Here is a 12,879-nt window from a genome sequence, read left to right on the forward strand (position 1 = left end):
AACATGATTGATATTCCAAATCACAAATGTTTTTTTTTTTAATTTTATCTCTTGGTTTAGCAAGAAACAATTGGTTATAAGAGAATGCTGTGTTTTAAAAGCCTCATTTATTTAGGATTGGTTCCTACAAATGGATATAGGAGGCTGTGTGGTCCAATGGTTAAAGAAAAGGGCTCTTAGCAAGTCACTTAACCTCCTTGTGCTCCGTCTTTCGGGTGAGCCGTTGTCGTAAGTCACCCTGCAGCTGATGCATATTTCAAAAACCCTAGTCTCTGTAAATTGCCTTGGATAAAGGTGTCTGCTAAATAAACAAATAATAATATGCTAAAGCCATAGTGATTCACTATTTGGAATGCAAGTATACAAATAGTAGCACATGTTGTGCTTTCTTGTTTATTGTCTTATCTCCCTTAATATCAAATTATAAGTACTGATTCCACTGAATACTATTGAGACCGCTCTAACATGCAATATTTATATGATCCTGTGTAACTAATCAACTATGTCAGCTAATCTATAAACCTCCACAGATTATCCATCCAGTCTGTGCAGGAAATTCTTATTACTTACTTAGACAGAGAACCCAAGAGTAGATGGTGCTGATATCCTGTATGATGGAAGGCTCTGACAGGTTGTCCTTGCTTCATCATTCTGATCAGAAAGTATGCAGAAAAGTACCTTGACACTAAATACAATTACAGCATATAATGTCATTATTCCTAATATAATCATCGGATGACTAATTAATATTTTATGATAACAATTAATATGTGCATTGTGTATCCCCAATAAAAATACAATGGAATAGTTTTTGTTCGTTTTATGTTCCTCTTACATTCACAAGAATAAAAGTGTTTATCCACATTGAAGCTGTAACCTTCCTTCAAAAATAACCTACAAATAAGCATAATTGGTAAAGTTGAATAAACTGAAGACCACTTTAAAGAATCATCACATACTGACATGGCAGGATAGCATTAGAATGAAATGAACCAAATACTTTATGACTAGCCAACAAAGAATGGTCTGGGATGTTGCTTGTGTGAATACACAGTTCTCTAATTAATGTGATCAACTGGTTTTTCAGGAAATGCACAAGTGGGCAATTCTCCTTGTTTAATATTCATTGGTCTTGAATTATTTAATCCTTTTACAAATTACCACAGTTATTTAGCACTTAACTTTACAATTTGAATCTCTACACTTTCCCCATGCAATGTTGTGTAAATCCTCAAAAACATAAAGTAACTGGAATACACTGTAATACTGTAATGCCTAAAACAAATATGTTACTTTTTAAAAAGAAAAAATAAATAAATTTAAATCTCGCCAAAAAAAAATAAAATAAAAAAAAAACTAGTCCTATGTCATGTGGTTATGTGGTTGCCTCAGCTACATTAGAAACTGTGCTAGAAATAGAATCAACACTGTGGAAATGGGCATAGAATGCATCTCATAATTACTGTACACACTCAATATATATACATGTATATATTGGACAAAGCTTCAAATAACTTTCCAGTAGGGCTACTGCAAATTCCGCAGATGTACGCGGTATGCAGTAGTTACAGAAGAGTTATCACTGTTACAAAAATAGGTTGCTCTATGAAACACACGCATTGATATTTGAAATTAAAGATAGCAAGAATGATGCTTAGCAGAACAAATTTACATTATTTACCCTTTAATGCATTTAACATTTCTGAGTGCATTCATTATTTAAGGTTTGAAGGGAGATCTCCATGTACAGGACACTAACGTCCTTCCCCATTGAAGTCTGATTATCCCTGCTGTACATGTATGCTAATCTGTGATCTAAATACAAAAGACAAACTCCTGCTACTCCACTGCATGCAGCTGCAAAAAGTTCTAATATCATTTCAAGCAAAGTTTTTTTTTTTTTTTTTTCCCCCCCTTTGTCAATTTTACTATATAGAACAACACATCATACTGACAGACCTTACATAATCAATCCACTGCACTCAAACCAACATCAAAAAACAATGTTAACATACACATCTGGGGTTCCAAAACAACAACACACTTTCACAAAGCCAACAGGGACACTGGGCAGAAACGACTTGCAGTACTGAAGAAAGATGATCTCTCTCTCTCTCTCTCTCTCTCTCTCTCTCTGTCTCTCTCTATATATATATATATACACACACACACACACACACCACCCATTGTGTATATGTATATATATATATATATATATCTATATATATAGATAGATAATTATATCCTATATTATTATAAAATGCTCTCCTAAAACCAGTTCCATTTTCATTTTCAAGGGGGGTCTCACCCATTGGGCTGCCAGGGGTATTCCATCGTCGTATGGCAGGAGTAGCTACAGCGTCGCCACTCTGCACCGACTCACCTGACGGGCATGCGTTTCAGAGACCCCCCGCAGCAAGACAGATGGAGTAAAGCTAGGCTCCAGTCTGCAGGCGCCTTATGGTGTAGCCAACAACACGTTTGTGAAGCATAAGCCATACTGGGAGCAATGTTGAGAAGATATTTCACAAAGACCCCAAACTCAATTTGGCAGCAACACTAACAACCTGCTTTAAAAAAAAAAAAAAAAAAAAAAAAAAAAAAAAAACTATGTCATTATAAAACACATACACACTACTATAATCATATAAATATAGTAATATAATAAATATTTTATAAAAACTCGGAGAACCGTCTTGGCACAGACTAAACAACTTATTTACACCTTCTTATGTGTTACAAGATCTATTTAAAAAATTTTTACAAAATCACATTATGTTTAATAACTATATATATATGTATAACGGCTCTACGGTCTAATCTATATATATATATATATATATATATATATATATATATATATATATATATATATATATATATATATAGTACTGTATATATATATAAAGCAGAGTTGAAATGGGTTAAATAAATATAAATAAAAAAAGCGGAGATACTGTATGCTTTCGCCAGTTTTTCAAAGGGATGTCAGTTTAAATTGTCCATTTTGAAACGATATCACTTAACCGGATGCAACTTGTGTCCCCCACCCCTGTCATTGACTAGACAAATCACATCCGACATTAGTTTAAAGTAAATAATAAACCACAACCACATAAAACGAAAGGTGATGAAAATACGTAAGAATTTTATTTGAAAGAGGCGTAAAGCGGTGAGTTATGATTAAATGGGAAGGGGCAGGAGCCAATCAATCCTTCTGTGCCGAAAGGCAAGTTGCATCTGGTATATCTAAATCTCTAGTCTAGACCACCGTTTTTAGTCGCTGTGCACTGTTTAGCTACAGCCCCTTTAGCAGTGACGGCAGAAAAGCACATTTTGCAGTTCATTCAGTGTTTTATGGATTAGCTTTCCAATGAGCTCTAGATGCAAAAAAGACACGGAGCTGGAGAGAAAAAAGCCCCTGTTGCGTTAGGGGAGACAGTGGTGCCTTTTGATGAGAAGGGATCGTGTTGTTAAATGTTCTTTCGCTTTTCTTTCACGATCATGCTTTATTTTCAGCTGGTGATAATGGCAGGGACTGTCATGCTGGCTTATTACTTCGAGTACACCGACACTTTCAACGTACATGTTCAAGGATTTTTCTGCTATGACAGCTCGTACACCAAGCCCTATCCAGGACCCGAGGAAATAAGTGCGATCCCTCCAGCTCTCCTGTATTCAGTGGTTGCGGGTGTCCCAACTCTGGTTGTAAGTTACCTATCTATCTATTATTTGAAGTAAGACTGCGGTCTACTAGGTCTTTATGAGTGTCGACAACTGTGTCTTTATCAAATATCATGTAAATTAACAAGGTTAGTACCAGGCGGTTGTGTTCTGCCCAGTCTGGTTGCCAAGAATGGCAAGCAAACGAGATATGACTCTTGGAGCTACATCTTTGCGTGATTATTGGTATCGACACATTATTATTATTATTATTATTATTATTATTATTATTATTATTATTATTATTGTTGTTGTTGTTGTTGTTGTTGTTGTTGTTGTTTTAAGCGATCTTCAGTGGTCCTGTTGTCGGTTTAATGTGGTACTGTATTGTATTTTAAAATCATCTCCAGAGGTCATAATCACATCCTACTTCATATTTTAACATGCATTTCTAAAAGTAAGCATCATACTTCTAATGTACCCTTCACATTTTTAAAATGTATATATGGATGCCGACATTTGTAGATTCTGTTTAATCTCTAGGTGCAGCTGGATTCCATGATTCATAACGATCCTAACCACATATCAAATGTGTTTTACATTGATGGTATGAAAGAAGTGTCAACAGTCTGAAAGGAAATTGGTTACTATTTAAAAGTAGACTTAAGTCTACAACTGGTATTTTACCAAATTGTGTCTTCGCTACAGTAGTGAAATATGGAAATTAAAATGCCAAATACAGTATACTGTATTAGAGTATCGATTCATCACAAGCAGGACTAGACTGTTCCTTATTATGCTGGTACTGCACTACACATTGGTTTCATTTTTTTTAAGCAGTCAAATCATAAATTATCCTGCCTTCCAGACAACTTCAGTCTTCATTTTCACATCATCATAATCATCTTAATTAATTTTGTTTGTATGACTGGGTACAGACAATCTTGATTATAATAATATTATTATTATTATTATTATTATTATTATTATTATTATTATTATTATTATTATTATCACCATTTGGTTAATGGAATCACACACACACAACATATGCAGTTGCTGTACTTTTGTCATTACAATTTGAAAGTACATCACCAGTACTTGAAAGGTTGCATGAATAAACTCAATATTGTTGGTGTGTGGGTGTTTTTTACCCACCAGATTTGCTATGGTATTCAATATGCTATCCTGAAATTATTCTGAACCTGTTGGCAAAATATGAATAGGTTGGTATAACATGTTTAGTATTGATATTTAATCTCCACAAATAACAATGTCCCAGCCTGGAACTGAGTTTATACTGGAGATCTGAATACGATCTCAAGGTTAGGTATAGACCAGGCTGACTGGAAATGCTTCAGGACTATGGCAGGGGTGTGGCAACTGACAGGTGTATTGAAACATTATACACCTAGACTGAAGTGAATGAACCCACAGCTACAAAATAAAGAACCAAGAATCCAAAACACCTAGAAAGTGCTTTTCGTGTCACTATAACTCTAATGCATGTTTATTAAATCCTGTTTTCACATCAATTTCTCAGAAAATTAAGTTGTACAGTATTATCTTCTTCCCCTGAAAGATCAGTGTTCTGACTTTAACTCAGTGGAAATAATGGCCAATAAGGACACCCACACAGTCTCCCCTCCCCTCAATTATCTAACTGCCAGTATAGTAAGACCAGGTTAAAGAGAAGTATTTAGTCCTGATCTGAAGGTGACTTTAATAGTCTTCAGTGTGCTGCAGCTTAGAGCCTGTTCATTTTGCAATGGTTGTTTTGTATTATATTTCCTTTTATAAAATTATGTCCAAGACTTCTCAAACATTTGTCAAAGTGTATCACTTTTAAGTAATGCACTACTGTTAGCCAGTAAGTCCCTGGACTAAGACAATTAGAGCCTGTGAGCTCTTGTAACAGTCTACTTCAGTTTGCTGTGGAACAGTAAAAGCAATGTGCACTCAAAACTAGTTAAGGCATTGAGCACAGGCAAGCATGGTAAACTGCAGAATTACTTTGCATATTTGCCACAGGGAGACCAACAGCATGATTTTTTTCTGAATATACTGCATTGTAAGCCAGTGAAAGAAAGGGAACACACACTTTGTGCTTATGGAAGTTGTACAGTCGGTGCAAAACCAAGAAACTACAACAATACAGTGTTATCAATTCTTCAAAAAGGAAGGACTGTAAGGGTGTCTTTGCCTTTGCAGATGTCCCCTGTGCTAACCATGTAGAACATTCCCCCTAGGTGGAACACAGACTAACATTCTATCAGGTACACTGCAGGAAGGTACCAGTGTATGTACACTACTGTGGTCCTATAACAAGATATGTAATCTGAGAGACACTATAAAGAAAAGTATATATATAAAGTATATACACACAAAGTGATTTGCGGGTGCAAAACCCCCATAATGCTGCCGTAAATCGTGTTTAGCAGCCATAAAGTCTGATTTTACCGGTCGTTAAAAATGCGGCCTATGTAAAGAATGGTGTTCACCTGGCGTTCTGCAACCGCTATCAAATGTGCACTTTGCCATCATTAATCCATTAAAATGATACTGCAATGCATTCAAATGAAGAAAAGAGCATGGAATTGGGTGGGATCTGGATACTAAGCGGGCGCAAACATTATAATGTGATGTAAGGATTTTGCCTTGCTCTTAGGCAATTGCTGTCCCTCCAAAAAACTTTACACCTTCTCTTACAAGGTGCAAACCTTTGTAAAAGCGAGCAACTATGAGCTGAATAAAAGCACACACCTGCAGAGACCTGTCATTGGCTTCAGTATGGCTGCTGTAGTACACTTTCTGATGCAGACACTTGGCTCTTGAGGACAGGAAGGAACACATTTGGAGGAGAAGGGCACTTTGTTTGGGATGCTGGTGGATGTGATGCTAAAGTGTTATCGTCTCAATCCTCAGATCATCCTAGACCTAATAGCTGAACTGAGGGATGAGCTAGACCCCAGTGTCAATCTAGCAACCACTATCTCTGTACATGTGAAAGTGCTGTGTTCTCTGCACTACTTAGCCTCTGGTTCTTTTCAGACCACAGGTGGAATGTCTGGAAGAATAGCCCATTCCACCTTTTCCAGGCAAATTTCTGGATATCACGGTAAAAGTTCAGGCCAATACGTATCATTTCCTAAGGATACTAGCACAACTGATGTTGGCTGAGGCTTTTACAAACAACGTTGTTTCATGCTGAGTGACCTCAGCTTCTTCTCAGAAAACTTTTCTTTTCCATGCACCAAGAGGACTTTGCCCTTCCTCTGAAAATCTTTTTTTGGTTTGCATTTTCATGCTCCACAAGTGTCAGTGACTGCTGCTCTCTGTACTCTTAACTCTGCAAGTGCGGCCACTAAATAGACCAATGCGTTCACTGAGATCCTCATTATCATAATTGCGGATCATTATTTGTGTGTGTTGAGTAATTTGCATTGCTTTTAAGCGTACACAGGGCTCAGTGCAAAATAATTGTCTGCCCGCAATGCAGTTTGAATTTTGCATTGGCAATTATTTGCTCTGCGCCTAAATTTACATCATCCCCCTAATTGTTAGTGCACCACAGTAACATGTATTGAGGAAATGTCATAACTTTTGTGTTTTCTTAAAAATAGAAGATTATACTTTTTGCCTTGTCATGATCCTGAGCCAATGGAAAGCCACTGGAAAATGACTTCTGCTGTAGTGTATGTTTCTGAATTAACACTGTTTCTGCACCCTACAGTGCTTAGCATATTGCACATACAATGCTATTCCAACTATACTTTTTAAATTACACTTCCAAAAGATAAATCCATTTTCATTTTAAAACTGTGGTTATATACTTAAACATAGCTGTGTTTGCACACCTTATTTTCAAAGTAGTCTTGCACCTTCAATACTTTCTCTCTTGTCACTAACCCGCCAGCTGCCCCCCAATGACTTGACATGATTTCCAGCCAGCTACCCTGAAACACTGCTGATTTAGAATGACCTAGAAAAGAGGAACAGCAACAGATTACCTAAAAGGAAAGCTGCAAACCAAGAACTTTGTTTTAGCTGCGCAGTATGTGTCTTTCAAAACTGCACATGTGAGACTTACTGTATAGCAAATGTAAGTGGAAAGAAAAATAAATAAATGATCAAATATCAAGCATCAAGTATTTGTGCTACACTCATACACACATATATATATGCATTTTACAAAAATCTAGAATATGTCCCATCTGGTCTGTTCTTTAATTCTTATCATAAAATTAACTCTGCCTCTAGCTAGTCTCAGTGGAACAGAAAGCTTCTTGTAAAGATCTGATATCATTTGCATCTGTTTTGTTTTCATGAAGATTTCTACAGTCAAACCTTCTGTCAGTGGTGCTAAAACTGTGTTTCAATTTAATGCATTTAACAAGTTTAGTTAAGGATTAGATATATACTTGTCAAAGAGTTATTTTAAAAATAATAATAATAATATAATAATAATAATAATAATAATAATAATAATAATAATAATAATAATAAACATTGAGAATTAATTCAATTAAAAAAATGTCCCTTCAGCAGATTGTTCACTAACCGTAAATCACACTGAACAGCGTGCCAACTTAACGACACGTTGTACCCTGTCAGATATATGAATTATACCTCATATGACCTTTCCTCTCAGAAACGGACAAAACAAACAAAAAAGAAAAATCAAGATTACTTAATCACCTGTATGCAAACAATCAATAGACGGCTATTCATTTAAGTTGTGAGGTATATCATTTAATTGTACTATTAACTGGTAATTTGCATTGTTTACATGGTCCTTTTGCTGATATGGCGTGGCTGTAGCTGTTGTCCAGGTAACCAGACTCCTGTGTTTTGTTTGATCTTCTCAGAATTGTATGTGTTTAATAACGTACTATGGGATATTGTGACATGTCTGAAGTATCTTGTTTGAACATGTCTTAAATTTTCTTTTATCAGGTGCTGTTAGAGAATTAAACAAATTCTGCACGCTTTTATAAATTAATGTAACACTTTAAAATTGTGTTCCTTTTTACATTTTTTTTTAATTATTGAGCCATGTTACAACAGGCGTATGATTCTCTCACAGCCGTGCTCATCATAGCTTATTGTTTAATTAATCATCTTTCTGGTCTAATTGAATAAAGAGAAGCCCGTGGGATATTGCTGTCACACTTTTTTCAAGTTAAATTATAAAGACGTGTTGCATCAGTATAGTTTTACTGACTGAGATACTTATTACAGTAGAAAAGCATTTCATAGAAACATCATTAAATACAGTCAGAGAACGTTAAATACAAAGGCAGTGTAGTGTACAACTAAAAGTTGAAATTACCTATGTGGTACTCGACATTAAACAGCAATTGTAATCAATTCAAAAAGTTTAAAAAATGTATGCCCAAGAATGTTATCTGTGGATTCCTTCTATTTTTGCATTTTTTTTTTTTAATAAACCATGATACACAAGTACTTTTTTTAAGGAGGTTGACTATATCACATAGAGTGCAAAGATTAAAATAACTGAAAAAAATAGGTGAAAAGGAGAAAATATTTAGCGTATTCAAATTTTGGAATGGAATGAAGAAACCGTAAAACAAGTCTTCCCAAAGTTTAGCTTAAAGGATAGTTGAATCCGCTGCCTTTGAAAAGGGGACTATATCTATAATTTAATTACCACTAAACTGGCTAAACTGTGACTCTTATCTGAAATCTTCAGGCTGACAAACTGTGTGATAAAGCCTGAATGCCTGTCAGATTCAGAGTTCATGGTTAGCATGTATACATAAAGAGTGAAAAAAGTCAGCAGCCCAAAGTAAACAAGCTGCAATTTCACAAGGATGAAGCCATAATTCAATATAGAAAAAGAGAGAACCGCACACTCAGTTGCGGGTTGTGTGTGTGTGTTTTTTGGGGGGAGTTGTGCACAGTGACTAATAATTTGGCCTACAAACCTTGTTTTTAGGATTAGCAATATCCATTTCATCAGAATAAATAAATGTAAAAAGTAACAGAGGTGGGGATCATTATGCTGAAACTAAACACACACAACTCTGCACGTCCGTAGGGCAGCCACAACCACCCTATCCAGTTTTTGCTACTTACTCTGTAAAGTGTTATCAAATGGTACTGCTTGTGGATTATCATCTAAAATACAGAGAGAAAAGAAAAATGAATTCAGACGCTGAACAGTACTGTGGAAATGTATCAAAGAAGAAAAAGAAAAAGCGGCAGGAGTTTTGGGCAGAATTTAAATTGAATTCTGAGAAAACAGATTCTTTACTGACAGTTAAATACAGATTCAGTGATTATAAGGGACACAGCAGCCCACCTTTCATACAGTGGTGCAGATGTGGATAATCAAGCTGACAAGCTTACAACTGTGAGTCCTGATCAGGCAGCCAGGCCAGCTCTATCAGAGCAGTAAGATGCCAAAGAATCACAAGATGAAAAATCTATTTTTACACACTTCTCCACACAGAATCGCATTCACATTGACGCCATGCCTTTTTCATTGTATATATGGCTTTGTTCTATAATGAAATCATAACAGAATCAAATGTTAAAGTCTGCACACGTACACAAAGATCCATCATAATTTAGCTACAGTAAGACAAATGAACTACAATGATGTATTTTATAATTTAGTTCCAGTGGCAAGAAAAATATGTTTATTAGAGTATATATTATCAGCCTGTGCATTTCCATACATTTAAAAATATTTAGACTACTTTGTGAGAGTCAATATAATATTAAAGATATTTAACTATCTGCACTTGCTATACCAAATATAATTGATCAGCAGTTAGTCTAAAATTACATCAAACTGTACTGCACCGGAAAGTGGACTGAATGGGTCAAACAACCAAAGATACACATTACTCAAAACTAAGTAAATAAACAAATAAATAAATAAGTCAAAGCTTCATCTTGGGGGTGTCACTCAGCTGGATTAAGTGCTAAATGAACCCTCTTTGCAAAACTTGTAAACTTTCTAACTATTTATTTTTTATCTTTCTTCTTTTTACTAGATCTTTATTACAGAATGCGTGGTGTTTTTCCTTCAGATTGCCACAAAAGATTTTGAAAACCGTGAGAAGACAATAGTAACTGGAGATTGCTGTTACCTGAACCCACTGGTGCGCAGGACCGTCAGGTTTCTTGGTATGATCAAGGAGTTTATATTCCATGCCTGCTGTTGTTTGTACTATAATTGATGCTGTAGCATACTTTTAATCTCTGTGGTATATTATAACAATATTTTTTACTCTTAAAAAAACAGGAACTCATTAGTACACTGCACACACACAAGGCAAGTAAAAAGCATATATATATATATATATATATATATATATATATATATATATATATATATATATATATATATATGCGCCCCTTCTGAATTGGAAATCATTTTCAGTTAACAATTTTTGGGCTAAAGAAACAGTCAAAGGATTTGTTTGCAAAGCTAATGTTGTGACCTACAAGTGTGCTTTATTGTTTTAGAAAAAATTGATTAAAGCAGGTTAAGGGGTGGAAGGCTTAACGTTTTACAGATCACTACTTACTGTTGCTGCCGTCTGTGTATTATGAAGAAGTAACAAATAACACTTGTAAAAGATGTCTTGTATCAATTAACTCTCCTGAAGTACTGTAATTACAGTCAGTGTTTGTGGGAATTTGCTGCTTTATACATTGGGTTAAGATGTGGAGACCAATTATTGGAGTACAGCAATGTAATTTCCACAATATTACTTTACTTATTTATGTATTATTCTTAGAAGGTAGCGGACCAATAAAATAAAAACTGCAATATTTTGATATCATGTGATGATATCATGAGAGGTTCAAAAATAGTTTGTGGGTAGAATGCTAAAATAACTTTTTTTAGTTTCTTCATTGCATTCCAAAATTTGACTGACCAGTGCTGCCATTTTTACATTCACACTTACAGTATGAAACTGTACTATAGTCACAGACTGTGTGAGTATTTCACCTATTAGGAACAGCATATCACATCAGCAATCACAGTGATGAAAGCTAAAGTCTCAAACGACAGAAACAGTAGTTGTGTCATTTTGGCATACAGTGGCCTCAAGCTGTGGATTTAACAATAATAATGCTATACATTTCATTACATGTTTGTCACCTTCCTTTCCAGGAGTATATACATTTGGACTTTTTGCCACCGATATTTTTGTAAACGCTGGGCAAGTGGTGACAGGGAACCTTGCACCTCACTTCCTTACAGTGTGCAAACCTAATTATACAAGCCTAGGCTGCCAGCAGGCCATTCGATTTATCAGCAACCAGGAGGCCTGTACTGGCAATGTGGATGACATCATTAGAGCCAGAAAAACCTTCCCCTCCAAAGAGGCAGCTCTCAGTGTGTACGCTGCGCTCTACCTGGCTGTAAGTACAACAAACCCTTTTACTGTTAACCCATGTACTGTACATATTTTTAATGTGTACTTGTAAACCACATCATCATGTACTCTTATTAACCGCCCCTCTGTCTCCAGAATCCATGAAATACAGCAGTGCTTATTGGCAGAATTGGGACTGCTCATTTTCTGTTTCAAAAACTTTGGGTGCTTATGTTTATTGCCTCACAGTTCTCTGATCTTGCATGAAAAATCCATCATAGCTGTATTCTCTGTGAAGCACGTGTGATCATACGAATGGGATGGCAGTGCTCATTGTCTGGAATATGTCTCAGAGCATCTCTTTGTCCAGAGTAACGAAATTTCGAAATTTGAATATCAGAACCCAATCCAAGAGGCAACCAACAATATTAGATTACAGTTTCTTAATGTTTTCTTCAGTGTTCCTCTATTGCACTGGCAAGGGACTAAACTTTGTCAAGTGTCTCCACGTATTTCGGAAATATTGCCTTTTTAAGCATCTAATGTAGTTAACACTTAGAACATACACATTTTGCAATGTAGATTCATAGGAACTGATATAAGGATATTTGCAAAGTAATATGCGGCTGCAAAACACCCATATTGCATCCAAAATCTGCATTTTGCATGCGCAAACCGTGTTTAGTGGCCGTAAAGTGGGACTTTAGCAGCCACTAAAAATGCAGTGTATGTAAAGAATAGTTTTCACCTGGCGTTCTGCACCCAGTATCAAATTAGCACTTTGCCATCATTAATTCATTTAAATCATATTGAAATGTATTCAAGCGAAGAAAAGAACATGGAATTGGGCGGGGAT

General features: G+C 35.6%; 1 protein-coding gene across 2 annotated transcripts in view; it reads left to right on the top strand.

Moving 5' to 3' along the window:
- Positions 1–12,879, top strand: part of LOC121330675 (phospholipid phosphatase-related protein type 5-like) — a 29,351-nt gene that overhangs the window by 7,120 nt on the left and 9,352 nt on the right. Inside the window, exons 2-4 of one of the 2 annotated variants that reach the window (XM_041277376.1) lie at positions 3,520–3,708; positions 10,689–10,821; positions 11,819–12,069. In XM_041277376.1, the coding sequence (XP_041133310.1) occupies positions 3,529–3,708; positions 10,689–10,821; positions 11,819–12,069 (564 nt within the window). In that variant the 5' untranslated portion in view covers positions 3,520–3,528. Of the gene's footprint in view, positions 1–3,369; positions 3,709–10,688; positions 10,822–11,818; positions 12,070–12,879 lie in introns of those variants that run through there. The other variant, XM_041277375.1, reaches the window with a different exon arrangement.

This window comes from Polyodon spathula, chromosome 18 (assembly GCF_017654505.1).
Source record: "Polyodon spathula isolate WHYD16114869_AA chromosome 18, ASM1765450v1, whole genome shotgun sequence".
Lineage (NCBI taxonomy): Eukaryota > Metazoa > Chordata > Actinopteri > Acipenseriformes > Polyodontidae > Polyodon > Polyodon spathula.